At 41.3% G+C, this 21,653-nt stretch overlaps 1 protein-coding gene across 3 annotated transcripts in view; it reads left to right on the top strand.

The window, feature by feature from the left end:
• LOC119022623 (synaptotagmin-2-like) overlaps positions 1-21,604 on the top strand; it is a 69,489-nt gene extending 47,885 nt beyond the window's left edge. For 2 of the 3 annotated variants that reach the window (XM_037103705.1, XM_037103706.1), the window contains 8 exons: positions 3,606-3,821; positions 4,156-4,316; positions 9,237-9,374; positions 9,512-9,679; positions 10,141-10,308; positions 11,715-11,832; positions 12,182-12,315; positions 14,489-21,604. In XM_037103705.1, the coding sequence (XP_036959600.1) occupies positions 3,626-3,821; positions 4,156-4,316; positions 9,237-9,374; positions 9,512-9,679; positions 10,141-10,308; positions 11,715-11,832; positions 12,182-12,315; positions 14,489-14,704 (1,299 nt within the window). In that variant the 5' untranslated portion in view covers positions 3,606-3,625 and the 3' untranslated portion in view covers positions 14,705-21,604. The remainder of the gene's footprint in view (positions 1-3,605; positions 3,822-4,155; positions 4,317-9,236; positions 9,375-9,511; positions 9,680-10,140; positions 10,309-11,714; positions 11,833-12,181; positions 12,316-14,488) is intronic. The other variant, XM_037103707.1, reaches the window with a different exon arrangement.
• Positions 21,605-21,653: the final 49 nt, after the last annotated feature.

The raw sequence follows: 21,653 nt of genomic DNA, 5'->3' as shown, positions 1-21,653 counted from the left end.
ATGCTTTTAACGGTGTCACAACATCTACAGTGGTGTGTAATGCGGAGCGGAGCGACGGGGGCGTCGGATGATTGCTGTTTCATTGAGCACCGCACTCATTTTCAAAACGTGTGATGGGTTAAAGTGATTCTGAGTCATTTTCTCAATTTCCTTAATAACTGAGTTCCCGTCTCAGTACATTACAACAAGATGCCGGCTGCTCGCAACATCAGCCCGCTCAAGTTATTCCAGAGACGTATATTTTTTAGATGTATAAACTGATCCTGGCCCCGTGAATAATATGAGCTTATCCTTTCTGGCTGTCAGCCACGATTTGAATAATTTATACGTAGCAAGAAATAGAGGCAGAATCTCCAGCAAGAAACCTGGAGAAAATGGCACATGAGAAATGGGAAATTCCTCTTTTTTTTTTTTTTTTTTTTTTCCCCAAACCGTATCACCATGACTTTAATAAAATCAACAGCAGAAGTCTCCTCTTGTTATGCCTGTCATCTTTTCTGTGCTTTCCGAAGCGAGGTCTCGGGCCGATCACTCATCGCTCTGTTGGCAGGCTGCTTTCAGCTGCACTTGTCACACTGTGATTTCTGGAACCGATAAGGGCTCTGATTGAACATTTGTTTGGCCCGTGGAAACACCACTACAGAACGGCTTGTGGTTGTTCATTTCATTTCTTTCTGGGGTTTGAGCACTTTTCTCCTCGTCAGTGCAGGCCAGCGTCCGGACGAAACAAAATGCGTGATAAATTGATAGTTTATAGTTATTTTTTCCTCAGATATTGTTAGTAACTGCTCTCAAATCATTATCCAGTGACCTCACAACACTGAAGCATTATGTCAGAAACACTGTAAAATGGCAGACTGTCACAATCTATCATTTCATAAAATGAATTCTGGTACACTTCCCCGGCGGAAATGAACTGAATGCTGCAGAGCCAAAGGATTCAGACCTTGGCTGAGTCATAAAAAAGAGCTTTGTCACATGTTTCCAAAAGCTTCATCGCAGTTGTTTTGCACTCCCTGTTGTTGTGTAAAAGCTGAACAATCAACTCTTCATCCTGCTGCGGACAATGTGTCCAACGCATCAGATTTAATGTACTTTCAGTGCATTGTATTCTCTCCTTCCTTCCTGTATCACATATATAATCTTTCAAGTTTCTTGCTTGAATCTTGTAAAGTACATGATTATTTGCCAGTGTAATGGCTATAGAATAATGGCACTATTAGGTTTTAGAATGGTTCTCCATAAACTTTTCTTTCACTCTGCAATTTGGTCAGCGGACACAAACATCTCCAGAGAAAATGAAGGCCTGACCGGCGATTAGTCAGTCTGGCAGCCTGGCAACATTTCTGTCTGCTTTCACATCTCCATTATAGACGTAACGAATGAATAAAGTCAAGCTGTGGAAATAGAAAGGATCCAGTTGTCTTTGCGGAAAGTGGTGCCAACAATAGTCCACCATAAATGCCAGGGTCTGTTTCCACTTTAAGAATTAAACCTCTGTGTAAAACCCGTGGGACCATTTTGTTAAGTTTGAACATTTGGAGTTTTGCACAGAACATCAAATGAATTCATTCATATAGTGTTTGAAGATCCGTCTTTATGAATTTTACATTAGAGAAACTTCTGTAACAGTAGAGGATGTAGGGTGTGTGAGGGGGATGTGTGCCTCCGTGGAGCTTCAAAAGATAATTTCATCTTTTGTAGGCAGGCTGCTTCCAGCCATCTTGTGTCAGTGTTTCTGTCGTGGATGTGGACATGGTGGTGGACGGAGAGGCCTTCTGAAGAAAATGTTTCAATTTGAAATTGAAATGATTGTTGATGAAGTTTCTGAGTGAAACAGTGAACCTTGTGGATGGAGAATCATTTTTATTTCATACCAGAGGAACGGACTGCAGAAGAAACAGAAGTTAGAAACACTCATTCACTCTGGAGGTCTCACGCACAAACAAGTTCTGCCGCTTTATTTTTGCGATGAATATTTGAATTAGTGCGTCCGTGTGCGAGCGAGGCTTTGCGTGATTGAATTGTCTTCCTGTGATCTTATTAATTTGTTCTCAGGTGTGTCTTATAAAAAACAGACCACAATTTCACAGAGACTTTCTGAGTTAATTAACCAACAGGATGACACAATGAAAAAACAAAACATTTATATTACCACCACTCCCAGTTTTACTTTGTCTGTGTTTGCTTTTGTGGCAGACTTAGAAGAAAATAGTCTCAGGTGTGGACATTTTGAAGATATCCTCTCTCAATACCATCAGCAGCAGAAGGAAATATGATAAATCAAGGCTTCCCATCCAATATGATCAATTGACTTTAATTCGACATACATGCATGCTTATAATGAGCCACTCAGGTTTCAGTGTCTTGCTCGTTGATGTATTTAAAGATTGACGAAACACCTCCACTTTTTCCCAGTGTACTAAAATGAAGCCAGATCATCCCAGATACGAGCACTGCCATCTTGAACTAGTGACTTCATGTGGAGCAGGGATTGTGCAGTGGAGCCGGAGTATCAAGGTCCTCATAATATTTCTGCCAAACTCAGCAACGAGCGTGGATGTATTAATAAGACCTGGATATGACTGAGCCTCTCACCCTTGCATCCATTTTATCCAGCGGCAAACAAAGTAATTCCCCTGTGGCCCTAAAAAGACTTTGTCAAATAAAAGACGCCATCAAAACTGTTGACAGGACACCTCGAACTGCAAACAGGGTCAATTACTACTCCTTCGATTATGAAATTTGATTTGTGAAGGACCCCGCGACCCTGCAGAGGATTAAGCGGCGTACATAGAATATGTACAGATGATGGATGGATGGATGGATTTGTGAAGGAATTTGTACAACTTTCCTTAAGCCGAGAAACGTCTGAGAATGGTTACCATCTCTGCGTTCTCTCTATCATTCTGTTATAAAATCTATGATTATGAGCAGGGCTCAGTCGTCAATCATTGTGTTCCACCCATTTTTATAGTAACAAGAAATTAAAAACCAAAGTTATAACAAATGAACAGCGTGATAACGTGATGAGAAATGACAGAAATAATCTTTGTGAGTAATGTATTTGACAGGAACTGAGTTTTTAGATTTGCCCATGTCTCATCTACTAACATGAAGGTGACAGGGTTCATGACGCTGCAGGGGATTTTGATGTTTTGGCTGCATCTGTGGGGAGCTGTAACATCGTCCATCTTTATATGCATTGGTTCTGCTCACCAAGGACACCTCTACTTGTTTACAGGACTAAATGTATAACAGCCAACCCATAGTCATGTTTGATCCATTTTAGTCATGTAGAGGATTTTGTGAAGATTAGTTGCTCTGCTTGGTGTTTAATTCAGTCCCAAAACAGCTCTATTAGTTCTCTTAATGAAGGTAATGCACCAAAACCTCATTCATCAATTTGGGCATTTAAACAAACCGCTGTAGACCGTAAATTATTCCTTTCTTTTAACTTGCATAATGTATTATTGTGAACTTTAGAACTTGTTTGCTGTCACCTTTAATCACTATTCTTTTTAGTCATGAAAGCATATTGCATGAAAAAGGTTAACGTCTAAGCCACTTGCCGACTCACGTTTTGCTTCCCCGCTGTGTTTCAGGGACCGTGTGTGCAGCCTAAATGCCGAAGTGGAACTTGTTCAGGCATCAGACAACGCCCATGGTCGCTGCTAAGCCAACGGGGGCCAGTGCCTTGACTGTGACTCCAGCCCCCGTCGCGTTAGTCTCCAATGAGAACTCCACCGAGCCGGTCAACAAGAACGATGCCTTCGACGAGATCAAAAACAAGTTCCTGAATGAAATCGACAAGATCCCACGTGAGTGATGAACCAAAAGAAAGAAAAAAAAAACGCTTCTGATCAACCAGCTGTTATCGATGCGACTCTGAGCAATGATTCCAGAATTAGATTTTCTCTTCTGCTGCAGGCATTGGCAGCCTCATAATGTCTTTATTCAGTATTGATCACTGGCTGCCCTTCCTAATGGCGGAGAAATCTAATTTTTACCCGATCTAATTGATAACCTAGCACCTCTCACTGAGTATATCTGGCTCGGGACATGCCGTGGAGTGGTCTTAATGATTGGTCGGTCAAATGTCAAAGTATTTCTTTCTCTTTCCCTGTGTGTGGCTGTGCCGTCTCCTCTCCTCAGTGCCGTCCTGGGCCATCATTGCCATTGCCGTGGTCGCTGCTCTACTCATTCTAACATGCTGCTTCTGCATCATCAAGAAATGCTGTTGCAAGAAGAAGAAGAACAAGAAGGGCAAGAAGGGGAAGGGTGACATGGGAATGAAGAACCTGAAAGGGGGAGAGGTATGTTCCACCGTAGGAGGTCGCATTGTAGCCGAGGGGGATTTACACCTACGCTGTAAACACAGCCGGCTTGAGCCTTGTTATGTAACGGCTTACAGTATAGCTTTGTACTGGAACAGAAAACATGCATGTGGCGATCATTTTTACCCAGCTAATTATATAACAAACAGAGAGCCCTTGTGTTTTTCAGTCGAGCTTCCTGTTTGAGAAGCGTATCAGATGACGCGTCACTGTTTAACTTTTCGGAGGACTGTTCACAGTTTTGAATTCTCCGCAGGTGTTAATTACATTCTTGACTCACCATGATTATGTTGTATTTTTTCTTTCTTTGGTTATTTAATGTATTTGTCATGAATGTTATCGTTGCTCTTTTTTCACTCACTTGTGCTTTTTTGGGATCTGAGTGGAAAATGACAGGACTCCTATCAGCCTTAGCCATTGTTTTTTTTTTTTTTGCCAGTCATTAAAGAGCTATTATGAAAATGAGTAGTTTGCGCGATGCCGTTGTGTTTTTTGTGTTGGGGGGCATAATTACTATTTTTTTTCACGCGCGATGATTGACGATTTTGACGAAAGCACAATAAGGCTACGTCTAAAAAAAGAAGTGGAGTTATTTTGAAGAAAGCAAGAAAAAAAAAAAGAAAAAAACACCGGCCCTGCCGCTCAAGATATGATTGTGCTAATGAGGAGGCTTCTCTATCTGTCATTTTCCTCGCTCCCCACAGTGTAGCTGACTGCATTTGCTGTGATTACCCTTCTTTGGTGTCTGCTGTGAGTTCAATCTCTGCCTTTGTCTCTGCTCTCCTCCTTCCTGCTTTGTGTCTTATGTGTGCTCCGTGTATCTTGACTGTGGTGGACTTCTCTGCCTACGGTAGGTCTGACAGCACGCGGCGCCCCTCTCTGGCCGCTCTGAGTAAGCGCAGACCAGGGCAAGGGGGGGGGAAGCTGATGGTTGGGGGGGGCGGGCTGGGCTTGGAGGGAGGGGGTTTGGATTGCAATGATGATGACAATGAGTGCTATGGCTTCCTTAGTTTTTTGCAAGCTTAGGTGCTGCGGGTGCTTGAGGAATCTATGGGAGCGAATAAGCTGCTTCGCAAAAAAAAAAAAAAAAAAAATCCACTGAACTGATATGCCGCACAAACTGCTATGTCTTGAATATCCAGAGATTGCAATTTTTTTTTTTTTTGGCAAGAAAAAACAAACAAACAATAGAAGTAAAGATGTGTTTTTAACTGTTTATGGATTGAAATGGACTTGAAAACTCATCCTGTAGTTGAGCCCTTTGAATGACGAGTGCACTCAGCAACTCACTAGATATCACTAACATGCATGTGCAAGGGGTAAGCTGGGTGTTTGTCAAATAATGGCTGAATCCTTTTTAAGCAGACGAGAGCTTTGAGCATGTTTCCACCATAACAGGCCTGGATCGCGCAGCCCCCTCCCCCCAAAAAACAAAATCTCGCAAACAGCTTCTCTGCGGAGACGCTATCAATTCCTAATCTGGACGCTGCGCAGCGCTTGTGCAAACACGCTCAGAGCTCCGCGACAGATAAGGCTGTTTGTGTCTCCTGACAAAGACCAGCATATGCCCTTGCAGTAGGTACCATTGAATGGCCACAACTTGACTTGAGAGTAACTTTTCTGGATGACCCATGCTGCTGACATACTAGGTGACCAGTCATTGACGCCCTCTCTCCCCGAAGCACTCGGGTCTCACTGAGGAGAAATGGTGGGCCAGAATGTTTGCCAGTCAACCCGCTGAGGCCTCAGTCGATCCAAAGTTAAAGCCGACATCACCTGGCTGATATCTTTCTTCGAGTCAAACCTCAGTATTGAGCTTGCAATTCACCTGATTGAGTTGACCAAAGGGCATACATTCAGACGTACCATGTCTTTGTCTCTGAACCCCCCACTTGAATTTTTGAGAACAACTTGGAATTCTCAATATAGCATGATCCCTCCATGGATTGCGTACATTTCACTCAGGGCACGTGTACAGAAACAATTTTGGACAAAGGGGGTTTAAAAAAACAACAACAAAAAAACAACACTTTTATCCGTCCTCAGAAAATAAAAAGGTAATCTCATTTTTTTTTATCCAGTTACATTTGCCATCGGATAGAAACTTGATCCTGCATTGTGTGGCCTGGCATGCTTGAATGAAAAGCATTTAACCACAATAAAAGATAGAGAATGCCACATATATATAAGGATGTTGTGTGAGAATGTGAGCGCGTGAGAGAGAACGTGAGTGTGTTTTTTTTTTTTCCCGAGCATGCATGAGAGCCTGCATGTACGCAAATGTGTGCGCGGGTGCAGTATGGCGCGTGTGGTGGGGCGTGCTGGTGGTGTGTGTACTCTCTGTGTGTGTGCCCTGTTCCCTCTTCCAGCTCACCAGTGAGTAGCTGGACCCCTCCAGTCTTACGAAGACATCAGTGTTTTTTCAAGAAGACAGCCATAGGAAAGTAGGCCATACTGAGATATTATCCAGCCTCACGCAGCATCCGAAGTGCAAGTTTACTCTAATATTCATATCAGGGCAAATTGCCCTCCCGCGATTAGTCATGACCGCCTCTAAAGAGATGAAATGCTGGAGAGTCACCGAGTGCGATGTAAAGGCAAGACGGACGATAACAGACGACTCGAGTTTATCTTCTTTATCAAGCTCTGATAATCTCAGGAGCCGTTAGCTGCCAGCACACGGCTGAATTTTGTCCCAGCACATGATCGAGAGTCACAATAATTTGCATTAGACAATCAGCTGGAAAAATCAAGACTCCGCTTGGAATAAATTGTGGAACAAATCAGTGAGTATGTTAGCTACAATAATCAGACCCGAGTCATAACAGCAGCCAAATCCTATCAACAGTACCAGTGTAAACACATTAATGAGACTTTGGGATGTCAGGAGAAGATGAATGGCAAACAGCAATAATGTCTGGCTTGAAATAAACCTGTTTGTCAAACAGCTTACACTATCAGTTCGCAGGAAAACCGCCTGCAGTTTTTTTTTCTTTCTTTTTCTTTTGGCAAGTTTGAGAGCGCTTCAAGAAAAAAAAAGCATCAGGAATCGCAGTGTCAGCGTGGTTTGATCAGAATCTATAGCTCATCGCTCCGTCCTTCGTTTTCTCTCAGTGAGGACGCTCAGCTTCCTGTGAGAGCCTGTGTTTGAAAATACTGTACACAGCGTGGACAAAATAAGAAGAACACCTTACATTACACTGTGAGCGGTGCAGTCGCTCTGCATTTGCTTCTAGTTCGAAGTGATTAGGTTTCGTGCCAAAAGACTAAACATGGTGCTTTTTTTTTTTTTTTTTTTTTAAATTTAGAAAATATCCTCCAGTCTGTGTACTTGTGACTTTTGCTCATCTTTGCTGATGCAGCTTTCCTCTGTGTGGGATACGCCGTCACGATTTTTTTTGACTTTTTTCTAAAACAAGTTAAAATGACTCACTTGGGATGAGTCACATTTGGGATTTGTGTAGATGCTTGTGTAGCCGCAATGCCGTCCCCTCAAAGCTGAAATCCCGTCTCCTGGCATGTTCCTGTTATTTTGTCTACACCGCCTGTAATTATCCAATTACGAGCAGCTACACAAGTGGGTCGTATTGATTAAAGAAAAAAAAGCAATTAGCGGTAATACAGATTTGACAATCACCATTTTCATTCGTATAAAAGGAAGATATTCACATTTTTCTGCACGGTTTAGTTTATATTAGACTGCAGTGTATCGTAAGGTGTTCCTGTTTTTCTGTCCACCCTCTGTATATTGACTGTTTTCATATCTGTTGTTTCCCTCTTTCTCTCCCTCTATCTCTCTCCACTCTTTGCACAATAACAGAGTTCTATTCACTCCATTAAAAAAATAACTATGCCTAAAATGCTGAGTTTAGGTATTTTAGTAACATGTACATTTTCCATCTTGTTTTTTTGCAGGAGTTCAGTGTGAAAGGTCACATTTAATGCAAAGTTTTTTTTTTTTTACATCATATTGAGTCGGTGTGTGTAAATAAAACAACTTCATCTGATTGGTAAAGTAGTTGACTGATAGCTGAAACAGTCAGTACAGTCCCATAGGGTTCTTATGTAATGGAAACAGGACAGGACGGGTTAAATACGACTTTGCAACCAGAGATAAACTAGTTAGGTTCAGCTGTTCGCCAAAAAGCTAATGCTATGATTGCAAGATTAAAAAATATTGCATATAGTGCACAAACAGTACATTCAGTCACACAGCAAACTTAAAAACAAGACTTGCATCCTAACCAGTCATGTCACTGTTGTATGGCTACTGTAATTTAAGGAAAATGTTAATTAATTGACACCTTCCAGCCAATCAGAATCAAGTATTGAAGCATTTTATTGAATGTAGACTTACATATAAACAAAATGTGTTCACACACACACACACACACACACACACACACACACACACACACACACACACACACACACACACACACTCAACATGACAGAAAACCTCTGCGTTCATTCTGACTCTTAACATTTAACTTACAAAATATAAATAAGATGGAAAGTGTGCACGTTGTTAAAAAAAGTTTTAGGCGTAATTATTCATTTTTTTTGAGTGCTCTAATGGCATTTGTACAACATGTTGTAGTCGAAGAGAAATTCCCTTTAACGAACGTACATGTAAAGGTTAAGAGAACAAAAAGGAAAAACAGCAAATGGTGTCACCCGAGAAATAGTGAAATCAAGTCAGGTTGCAACCTGTGGTCATCGATGAACAGATTGCACTAGTAACACCAGGGTGAGCAGGGGGTAAGTGGCAGGTAGGTGCTGTGACTGACCCGACTGCTGACGGCCGAGGTTTTGTGTTCAGCACAGCCGCCACCCTCAGGAACGTCCTCTTACTCCTCCTTCTGCCGCCCGCCCCCCCTCCCCCTCCTGTCTCTGCAGAAACAACAGGATGATGATGACGAAGAAGACGATGTGGAACCTGGTCTGACTGGAGACGAGAAGGAGGAAGAAGTGAAGGAGAAGGAAAAGCTCGGGAAGCTGCAGTACTCCATCGATTATGACTTCCAGGAGAACAAGGCAAGCAAACAAATTACTTAAGAAGTTTGTACCAGTTTCTTTATGTGACATTTTTCTTTGGTGAAGAAGAAAAAACAGGTTGCAGGACATGGGGAAGGGTTTAGGACTATTAATCACATACCTCATACCTCCCCCAGCTGACTGTAGGAATCCTGCAAGCAGCTGATCTCCTCTCCATGGACAGCGGTGGCACGTCCGACCCCTACGTCAAGGTGTTCGTCCTCCCCGACAAAAAGAAGAAGTTTGACACAAAGGTTCACAAGAAAACACTCAATCCTGTCTTCAATGAGACCTTTACCTTCAAGGTAAGACTGAACACCTCGTGGTTACCCTTTTTCTTATTACTTATTAAAACACCAAGTACATGGAGCCATTTAATAGGTAGTCGGGTGCCGTTGAAGGTGAAGTGCCCCGCTTGTCTTTTCTCCACTTCCGTGATCGCTTCAGATGATGAAAGGCAGCAGACACACTGAAGGTGTCTGACAAGGAGAATGTGGGAGAGAATCAAATTAAAGGAGAGGACCACCTCTGGTGCCCCCTGGCTGCTGACAAAGCTCTATGAAAACCAATTCAGACTGCTTTACCTTGTCAAAGTCGGGCTGGTTCTGCTGAGGCTGCATGCTATTAAGTGAGGCAATCTTGAGCTCCAGCCTAAAGTCACGGCCCACATTGCTTTATAGCTCTGATGCGACTCTTACTCCAACTTTAAAACCTCCCAAAAATCACACAAACCAGCGTAATGGGATATGTGCTTTATGTCTGACAGATTCCATTCCAAGAGATGGGTGGGAAGACTTTGGTGATGTCAGTGTATGACTTCGATCGCTTCTCTAAACATGACGTCATCGGAGAGATTAAAATACCCATGAACACCCTTGACCTGGCTAAGCCAATTGAGGAGTGGAAAGACCTGGACAGCGCAGATCAAGAAGAGGTAAGAGTCATAAATCTGGGTGTTGTTTTACTTTTTTTCATGATAATTTCCACTGAGGTACAATGAACATTTGTGTGTTTTACTAGTTTTTTAGGCCAGTGTGTTCATCAGAATATAAAGTTTTTTTTCACTCAAACCATGACGTAAACAACATTATTAAAAGATGCCTGAATCTGGCAGCACATCCTCCAAAATATCTAGAAAAACTGAATAGGTTTATTGCCATTGACTCCCAAAACAACATGACATCGCAGCGTTCCAGCAAAAGGCGTCCTGGACCATTGTGATATAGTTTGGTTAGGTTTAGGCACTTAGTAGCTGGAATATCTAACTTTGGTTTACCACCATGAAACACAAAAGACACAATGCTGGGAAAGGTGCATCCCTTCGAAGATTAACCTAACTATTTCCCACAGGAGTTGGAAAACGGAGCAAAAAGAGAGTAAAATTAGCTTTACATTTGACCCCAAAAGAATGATAAAGTTTCCCTATAAATGCTGGATGTGTCAATTTTTGCAAACAAGTTCGCCACATCAACTCAAACGTGACGGTATATCAATATTGTGTTTGCTGCTTGTTCCTGCTGCCCTCAAACAGCCAAACAAATCAGTTGTTGCAGGTTTAAACTGGGCTATTAAAGAACTGTGACTACTTGTAACATGTCAAATTATATGGCGGCTACGCTACATTACCCTCAACATGTCTTTGATGTTTCTGTCCGGCGATGTCTTGTTGAAATGCAGAAACGTGTGCTGACATATAATTTGCCAGGGCAATTTATCAGTCAGGCTTGGCATATGACAGCGTCTTCTACCTCTAACTTCTTAACTGTAATCATAATACAAACCGTATAAGAGGTTTTAAACGTAAATGCACTGAATCAGACTCGAAAAATGAGCACAAGCACAAGGTGGCAACTTTGTATGTCTGCCATTCAGATTCAGAGAGCTAGAGGTAAGATTTTCTCTGTTTCTGCACGGCTTCCTCTGTAGCCATGCAGCCTGTAATGTGCTGTTGTCATCATTAAGCTGCCCGAGAATATGAAAAACAGCTTTTAATCAATGAAACCTCCCCAGAGCCATCTTAAGGAGAAACACTCCACAGTTGCCTGCAATCTCAGATATTTTATGAACTATGAAAAGACAAACTAGATGTACTTAAGAATACCGATAATTGCTGCTGCTGCTGAGACGAGAGTAATGGCGCCGGGAGATATTTTTATTGATGCTGTATTTTTAGAATGTAATTCCAAAGGGGGACAGCTTGTATATTTTTGTCACATACTGTAAATCAGACACAACAGTTCTGCGTCAGACCCCCCTCCCCCCCACCCTTTTTTTTTTTTTTTTTTATTTTTATTTTTATTTTTTTTTAACCCACTCTTCCTGGACCTTTTCCCCTCGCAGCCGGAGAAGCTGGGTGACATTTGCATCTCTCTGCGTTACGTCCCCACTGCCGGGAAGCTCACCATCTGTATCCTCGAGGCCAAGAACCTGAAGAAAATGGACGTGGGTGGACTGTCAGGTATTTACACACAGCCGAGCATCAGATATTGCATTTTTATTATCACATCATCATCACGCTTGAGACTATTCTGATGTTCCCATTTAACACAAATTGACACTGTGGTCGGCTCAGTGTGGAATGAGTGGGACTGCAGTGTGTAAGCAGCGCAGCCATTAGGTCGGGCCCGCTCTGCTCACGTGCTGACGCTGCAGTACTCACCATGCGCCAGCTCTGAACTCCCCGCTGGGTTCAGCATTGGCCCCATCTGTTGGCGCGTCACAGCACTGCAACCCAAGCATGCGTGTGCATTCCTATCAGATTCACCATGACTTTTTTTCTTTTTCATTTTGTTTTTTTTCTCCTTCAGATCCCTACGTGAAAATTAACCTGCTGCAGAACGGAAAGAGGCTGAAGAAGAAGAAGACGACGGTGAAGAAGAACACCTTGAACCCGTACTACAACGAGTCCTTCAGCTTCGAGATTCCTCTTGAGCAGATGCAGGTAAGGGGTGTGGACTCACTTGGCCAAGTCCTTCAAGACCTGTCAGGGGAGGGAAGAGTGCCACCGTGTCCCGCAGGAATAAAAGTGCTGAGGAAAGCATTTGGACGACCTGCATTCAAATAAAAGCACTCATTACTACTTGACCGTGAAGGGGCAAATGTGCACCCCAGTTCAGTGTCAGTGTGCTCCTGTGCCCAACAATCATCAGGAGGAGAAACATACATTTACTCAAGTAGTGAACAAAATTACAGTTTTGAGGTGCTTTCCTTGAGCATTTACATTTTCTGCTCATTTCCATTTTAGAGGCAGATATCGTACTTTTAACTCTACTATGTTTATTTGAAAACTTTAGTTACTAGTCATTTGCAGATTTCAAGCTGCATCTAATTCAAAGTAGTGCATTTATGAATTAAGTCATTTTAACGGCAAGCGGACAAAAGATACACTAACAATCAGAAAAATGCTGAATATCTGCTCAGATAACCACAGATAGAACAAAGCACACACACATACATGTATATATAATTTACTTATACTTGTACTATGGATAATTAAGTTAATATCAGATAGTTTTACTGATGTACTTTTCAAATGGGCTCTTCACTTTTACTCAAGTGTGACTTTTGATTAGCTATTACACTGATGGCCGGAAAGCAGTTGATTGGAGTTAAAGACATTTAAATCCTGTACACTGTTGTCTCCTTCCTGATTTTTAATATATTTTATGTGTACATGCCCGACAACATTTAGATGAGCTGAGGATGGGAACCTATCAGTGTATATAAGCAATCTGTGATGAGTTCTCGCTTCGTCATCCTCTAAAATTAGATGATTTGTTAAATAAATGTGAAAACAATATACCCAGTCTTCAAAAACCTTTGAGATAAATCACAACGCTCCCATGTAAATGTCAACTTGGAATCAAATTAAAGTGAGACTATCATTCCAGTTAATGTCCTTGGGGCAATAAAACGTACCCTTGCTAAGTTTGCTGCTGCATCCTTATTTGGTTTGGTATGAGCAATGATTAATGGTGGCTGAAGTTAACAGTCTTAATATAGACATTATTGTTGAGACAGTCATGATTCTTCTGTTCTCGCGCTATTATCATGAATCAGTTTTTAAAGGGATGATTTGACATTGTGGGAAATGTTCTTTCCCACCGTCTTTCAAAGAGTTTGATGAGAAGATCAGCGCCGTCTCTTGTCTGTCTGGTAAATATGAGACTAGTGCCAGCAGCCAGTTAGCTGAGCTTAGCTTAGCATGAAGTCTTGAAGCCTTGCCATCACTGTGAGCCTGCCAGGCAGCAAGCAGAGACTCCAGGAAGACACTGCTACTGCTGTCAGAGAGATAACCTCCTGTTAACCACAACTTGTCCAGCATTTTTTGTTCGTGTGTGCTCATTTGCATACATTGTGGAAAATACTCTGAGAACGTTATATGAAACATCATGGATCACATTACCGCAGCAACAAATGATTGATGGTTAACTGTAGATAAGAGGAGTTCCCAGGTAGAGCGCATGGTAGATCACTTACCCCTAAAGCTGAGTCATTACTGCAGTCATCCAGTTTGATTTAGATACAGTGGCTCAAAAACTAAAGTTTCCCACAAGCAAGTGTTAAGTTAATGCTAATAAATGCATAATAAAGAATGTTTAGATCTTAATTTAACAGCAAACTAGTTAAGATTCAATAAGAGGTTAATTGGTTAAGCTCAATGAATGTGTATATATTGCTATCATACACAATTGTAAGAAATTATAAGGATTTTGTGAATGTTATTTATAATTTTAGTGTGTTTATTATGCTGTTATTAACTCTATTAATACACTAACACTTATTATTAAGTAAGGCTTACTACAAGGACCTTTATATAAAGCGTTACCCTGAACGTTTCTGGAACACACAGAAGCATCTAGCAACTCCAATTAGCCTCCACCCCACACAGACGCCCCTGAAGGCACCGACAGCAGCCACAGCAGTGGGGACTCTCTGCCGCCAAAACACTGCTCACACACCATCAGCCACGATATTTCTGGAATACGAACCTCCTCCGGCGAAAAAAGCAGAATTTCTGATTTTGGAAAATACTCACCAACGTGAAATCATCACCCCATTCTGAGCCTGTTGATGTATTTTTCGTAACGCTTGCTTTCTCCCGTTCTCCCCAGAAAATCCTGGCTGTGATCACAGTGCTGGATTACGACAAGATTGGCAAGAACGACGCCATTGGGAAGATCCTGGTGGGAAGCAAGTCCACAGGGGCCGGGTTGAAACACTGGTCCGACATGCTGGCCAACCCCCGTCGCCCCATCGCCCAGTGGCATCCGCTGCAGCCGGAGGAGGAGGTGGATGCTGCCGTCGCAGCCATAAATGCCAAGAAGTAAAACTGCCTCCAGAACACATCGCTCCCCCAACCCCCACCTCCTCCGCCACCCACCTACCCCATGCATTTCCCATCATCCCCCCTGCGCCCGCCCACCCCCCAGGTCCCACATATCAGTGTATATTCCAAAAAGAGCACCCTTAACTGTACATCTGCTCCCTCCAACCTCACCTCCACCTCCTTTTTCTCCCTTCCGCCGCCTCTCAAAAAGATCCATAGATTACCATTCAACATGATGGCAAATATAGTTTAAAAAGAAAAAAAAAGAAAAAAGCGTCATGTTATATGAATTCATGTCATTTGAAAAAAGAAGAGAAGACACAGGATGGACAGATACTCCGTTGATTTCCTTTAGATCTATTTTTGTATTGGGGTTGTGGTTCCATTAATAAGAATACAGAGTAGACTACGAAGAACAGTACGAGTGCTATATGGGAACCCGGTGATAGAGGGGATAAAACATACGTTCGCTCATGTTGTACTTCTCACCCCTTTCCCTTTAGTGACACAGTTTGCTTAGAGTAGTGCTTATTAATAATAAAAATGCTTTATACTGCCATATAATAGAGAAATAACACAAGCAGGTCCATTCCTTAGGTGTCTTGTGCACCATGTTCCACACCTGCCAGTTATCATTCTAGATGATTCTTGTTGGTTTTGAAGTACATTCCTAGAGTCGGGTAGCCGAGTAGGGATAGTCACGTATCCAGTTACCCACAGACACACTGCCTTTTTTCGATTAGTTGACGTTCCACCCATCGTCTCAGGAAAACTGAGAGGAAAAATGGAATCTCCATGCCTTTTTTTCTAAACGGGTTGTTATTATTCAAACACTCCCACTTCTCGATCGAGAAAAAAAAAAAAAATCAAAAAAGCTTGACCGCTTGATTCTTTTTTTTTTTTTTTTTTCTCTCTCGCTCTCTTCCGGTGACGTAAGGCTCACGACTTAGTTTAATCCATGAAATGGTATGTCAGGGAACAGGGAGCGATGGATTTTTGGGGGTTTTGTGTAATTTTTTTGACTGTGCAAAAAAAAGAAAAAAGAGAAAAGGCTGTCACCCGAAACAACAACAACAAAAAAAAAGCGAAGGAAACATCAAGACCGGGTACAACAGGGACTGATTCCAACCAAAATGACATGATATTTACAAGGTGTCGATTACTGCCTGCAGTCTTACCCACCTCCCCTCCCCAACGCCTCTGATTCTGTATCTCACTTGTTCAGTGCTACTGCCATTAGTCATGGACTTGACACAAGGGTTTTACTTCAAAGGAATCCCTATAACCGTCTTACAGTCATAAAGGAGACAAGCCTTCAAAGTAACAAAATAAGCAATTTTCAACTTACCAGGGACGCCTTCCAGTTAGCGGTGTTGTTCTCTTCATTTCTCTCCTCCGTTTTTTTTTTTTTTTTGGTCTCTTTTACCCTTCTACTTATTACGTCCTTTATTTCATTTAACTTCAAACGCTTCTTTAATTCCTCAAGCACTTTAAAAATCCAAATGTTTTATGTTGAAGCACCCTCAAAAGTAATCCAGAGCTTTAATTATTTATGTTGGGAACAACTGCTGGAAAAAGGTCAAGGGAGTGTCAGCAGTTTTCTTCCCCATGTTGTCGCTTTGTTTCAGCTCAGCTTTTATTATTATTTTTTTCTCTCCGTGTACGTGTTTTTGATTGTTTGAATCTTACGTTTTTTCCTCATCTTGATTGCAAGGTTACGGTCTGGAAGAAGGCACTGATCCATGTGTATTTTATACACAGCTTACCAAACTGTTGAATTTAATTGCACTACTGGGTATTATTCTGTTCTGTGGTAAGTTGACACTGTTCTTGCTGATCTGTGTTGTTTTTTTAATTTACTTTTTTTTTTTTTCTTTAATGATAAAATGTTGTGAGATTGACTTTTTTCTGTGGCACATGTGACATGCCGGACAGGTCCCCTCGTACAAACGGACTCCTCTGACAAGAAAAAGAGACACGTTTCACTCTAACGCTGCTCCACTTGCTCCTTTTCGCAGAACGGAAATCGATTCAGTATTTGCAAAATTCGTTATTCTGTTGGAAGAGGAATTTTTGAGGACCAACTTGTCTTGAAAACCTTTTCGGACCAAAAACACATCAGTCCTGAGTAAAAAAAAAAAAAAATTGAAATTGAAATCCTGATATGTGTCAGGTGCTTTGGGCCCCAGTATATACCTGCTTGCAGGTCCAGTTATTTTTCTGTGAACACCAACAGCAAAAACTACCCGTTGACTGTGTGTGAGAAAAATGCAAACGTAGACAGTACTGCAACTTTTTTTGTTTTGTTTTGTTTTGTTTTTGGAATTTAATGAATGTTGGCTCTTGTATCTTTCTCTGTTGGAAATTATTTTTTTATGACCGACATAGACCCATATTCAGATTTTTCTGTTTCTCTCATCTCGCATAAAGGTTTTCTTTTTTATTAGTTTTCTTCTGTTGACAAAGCAGCACTAAAGAAAAGGCAACATGGAAGCAATCAAGCAACCCATCGGTGTGTAGTTTTGCCTATATACATAGTTCATACACGTTGATACTGCATGTTTATACGAAAAATACTGTACATAAGAGCATGTTTTAGAGACGAAGCAAAAATATCTCGTGTACGTAAATGGGTGTCATTTGTCATTTTAATAACACGACGAAGGGGGAAAAAAAAAGATGCACTGTATATTTTCTAAATGAAACAAAATGTGTATTTATTTTCCATGAGGGTCATTGGAGAGAATGTCATACAAATATTAGAGTACTACTACTAATAAGAAACCTTTCCACGCCTGAACTTCTTAAGCAAGTGTGTCGTCCAGTACTGTGTGTGAGTTCATGTAGGATGAAAATGTAGCCGCATGCTTGCTATCTAATTCCTTGTGATCCGATTTCTTTTATTTATTTGTTTTTGTTTTGTTTTTTTTTCATTTGATGCCATTTTTATCTGCCATACGTTTTAGTTCCAGCACTTATCTGAAGGCCAATGTTTGTTCTTTTTATTGCTGTTGCTTTTTTTGGGGAAAAAAAAAAAGATCTGTTTTAAAATTTTGAAATGTTTGGGACGGGGGCAGAGGGGGTCTCCAAGTCTATAAGAGGAGTATTTTCTAATAGATTTGGCACTGTGTCATTCTGAAATAACTCATTGGAAGAAGACTGAAATAATTTCTGCAATCCGTAGTTGGATTGTAGGAGTCGTTTATTTGTGCCAATAACCAAAACCCAGAACAAAGTCTGTCGGATCATTTCCACGGGGCCAAAAATAGATGAACAATCCCATTCCACTGAACACACAAATGACTTGGAATCCCTTCTTCTCTCTGACTTTCCTTGGAAGTTTTTACTTTCCACTTCTATTTAAATGACCTGAAAACCTTTCACGGCTGTGTCTCTTTTACTGTGTTTATTATACAATACGTGTACGTGTATACAAGATAAATGAATAAGATAAAACTAAAGCCATAAAACTCAAGCACTAACTCTTTAGAGCTCAGCTAGAGTAGCTAGAGTTTATTTATGAAGAAAAAAAAAAACAGTTCCAACATGTCGTTCATTTTCCTCGACTAGTGTTTCTCTTTTACATTCCGTTCAGAGGTCTTTGTTCGTCAAGAGGGCAAAAATCCATTTTAACTGTATATGTGAGCTGTGAGTTTAGTAGAGTGAGTGTGTCTTTTTCTACTTTCAGAGCTGTTGATGTCCTTGTTTCATAGAGGTAGCTGATTTTACAGTATCGTGATTAGTAATGTATATGCCTTGTTTTGATAGTATAAAACAATAGATATGATATCACAGTAGGTTCTCAATAATACTGCTAAAATGATATAGAGTATATATCTATATATATGTATAGATATATATATATATTTAGAAGAGAGTGTGTTCTATCCTTGGGCTGAGTGCAATTTCCGAACCAACTGGATCACTGATCGAGTTTTTCTCTTCTTCCCGTTTAGCAGCAGAATGTACCAGTGACCACATGTACAATCAATAACGCGCTGCTGGTAGAGCTGCGGCTCGCGCTGGTGGCTTCCTGTTGGTTCATTTAGCAACAAAACAATAAAGTCAGAGGTCCAACAATGTAAAAAAGAGAAACGAGAAACGTAAAACGGTGGCACCCAAGTTTTTAAGCCCTGACTCCCTCCCATAGAACTATGCATAGAGTTATGATTTTTCTCCGATGCGTGGTGAATAGCATACGAAAATGTAGAAATATCTATTATGTCATGCACGTGATATGGAGTTAAAGAGGTTGTTTTAACATTTTGGGAAAATCCGCCCTCATTTAATTGAAAGAAGGGCAAAAAAATGCAGCTGAACAATTTTTGCTCTTCTGTAGACGGACACTGGTAAGAGTTTGATTTACCGACTGGCTCTGTTGATGACAGCGCTCTCCTACTGTCATACCGTAGATGGTTTGTCCAATTAGCTTCCATGTCATTTCTTTGAAAGTGCCTGCCCCCCTTTATCCAAGCAGTCTCTTGCGGATTTGTGTCACGTTTAGCAACAGACTACATCGTCCGTACAATCACGTAAACACTCGTTGGAGGTCTGCTCCTGGATTACTGATTGGACCAATATGGCGGCTTGTTTGGAAACTTTCTCATGTGTAATAGTTTGTCGAAAGTGAGGTGAGAAATAAGCAGTTGTTGAAATTGTCTCTGTTTTAGACAGACTACGGTTAGTTTTAAGGTTTTTTCAGGACTGTCCAGAGGCTGCGAGTCGCGCTTCATGCCCCAGATTTGCATTAGGTAGCCTAGATTTCAACTTTATGCAAACAAAAAGCAATCAACGTGAAAAATCTACGAAGTCGGAACAACAACTCTGAGAAAATTTGGATACACGAGTTGACATCATATGATGCTAAAACATGGTGAAACTATATATTCGGTTAATGGTAAGAAACGTCTGTTGAAGTCATGTATTGCACAGTCGTTGTATCGTTTCCTTCATGCTACCGTGTAACTTAGATACTGAAAACAGCTTTCAGCGTGTAGTTTAAACGCTTTTTGGCGTCCATGTTGCTCTCACATTCCGACACGAACACACTTAAGTTGAAAGAACGACTTCCCAACTCGCGAAAGGGGACATGATGCATTGCACGACTGCTCGGGCAGCGGGGATATGACGGTTCCTGTGGACACATGCCGTGAGAGTGGTATCAACTCTCCCTCAATTCTTGGTTATTTCCCCAAAATGTTGAACTACTCCTTTAAGTTTACCTCCTTCGCTGAACTCTCTCTGAATTAAACTGCCATTATCTATACCGACAACGGTGCGTCGTGTTGTTGCGCTGCGCGTTGTCTAATGCAATATGATCTTTTACTCACTGTCCCATCTGACGACTGTGACCAAACAGATGCACTGAGCATAAGTCACAAGGTTTCAGTGCGTCTTCAGATATACTGCCACTGCCTGATTACAGTTGCCTGCATTCATCGCCACTGTTTGAATCTACGAAAAAGCCAAAATAACAATTCACGCAGAGGCAAACGGAACACATCTGATGATGAGGCAAATGTGATCACAGGTAAATAAAATGTAGAGCACATTTAAAGAGATTTTATTTGTTACTGCTTGGGTCACCGCAGTCACATGACCACCTGAGTTCTATGGGGGACAGAAACTGGGAGCTGTGTGTGTGTGTGTGTGCTTGTGTGTGTGTGCGCGTGTGGGATATAAAGACAAAAAAGTAGGCCCTTTAGTAGACATGGTGCAAAAACACAGCACTAGGATATTATAAAGATACAATATACAGTACAGGTCTGCATGCATGGGACACATTACTCATTCCTAAATGTACATCTTCCGTGTGTATGACTGTAATACTCACAAACGATCTTAGTTATATTATAAATATGGGGTTCTGTTGATAGCTGTGTAGATGTACGATACCTTATGCACAACCGCGTCTGAAACTGCAGAGTTTCAGAGCACCGTTCACACGACTAATTGTTCTCTTGTTTTTTTTCTTTTTCTTTTCTTTTCTTTTTTTTTTTAAACAACGCTGGGATTTAAAAAGGGAAACCATCCAAAGTTCAACGGGTCATTTATCGCCTTGTCAAAATGTGTTGAGAAGCCTCTCAGCGGGTAAAGGCGCCACTTTGAAACATGTTGTCTTGTCTCCTCTATTACTCGCTGTATTTCTCCTTTGTATTCTTGTGCATACGTGTAATCACTTCTTCTGTCTTTTTTTTTTTTTTCCCTTTTTCTTGGTTCGTTGTTGTGATGTTGTACTTCTGATGTAGAATGTAGGACTGTATTTGAAACCAACACCAGACTCACGTTTGCTTTTTTCGTTTTGTGTCTTCGTCCTGTTTACGTGTAACCAGCTATGTAACCATCAGTATCACTGAGCTGAATTAGAAAGCAGGCTCATCGAGCTCTCCTCTGAAATCTGCTCTCGCTCGAGTGTAAAGAATGCCGGCCTTCATGTTTACAACATGGACATACTGTATACTGCCAAACATGCAGGACCGTACCAAACTCCCCTCTTGAGCGCTTAGTCCTCCACCTGTCGTCCCTGATGCAACTGTACCCTCAAGACTCTTTTCTTTTTCCTTTTTTTCTCCCCCCCCACCTCTTTCTCTTCTTCATCATCTTTTAAAGCATCGGAGGACAGTCAGGTTGTGTCCTCTAGCTGTGTTTCTTCGTGTCTAGTGTCGTGGTGCGCGTGTTCATGTCAGTACTTGTGCCTACTGTGGATCGCATGCTTTAGCCCTTGACTGGACACAAACGTTGCTCACAAACTCCTCTTGACCCTTATGTGGACAAACGTTGGGGATCCTTATAAAAGTTATCAAGGGAACCAAATAACTTATTACAAATTTATCATATGTGTTACCAAGTTCTGTAAAAAAAAAAAAACAAATAGGAAATAAAGGCCTTTTAATTACCATGACTCGTTTGTGTTTGATATGCAGTGTGTTCAGCTCAGCTGGCTCCTAATA

This window comes from Acanthopagrus latus, chromosome 7 (assembly GCF_904848185.1).
Source record: "Acanthopagrus latus isolate v.2019 chromosome 7, fAcaLat1.1, whole genome shotgun sequence".
Classification (NCBI taxonomy): Eukaryota; Metazoa; Chordata; class Actinopteri; order Spariformes; family Sparidae; genus Acanthopagrus; species Acanthopagrus latus.
The sequence above is the reverse complement of the archived record's forward strand: the minus strand, read 5'-3'. Positions and strand labels throughout refer to the sequence as shown.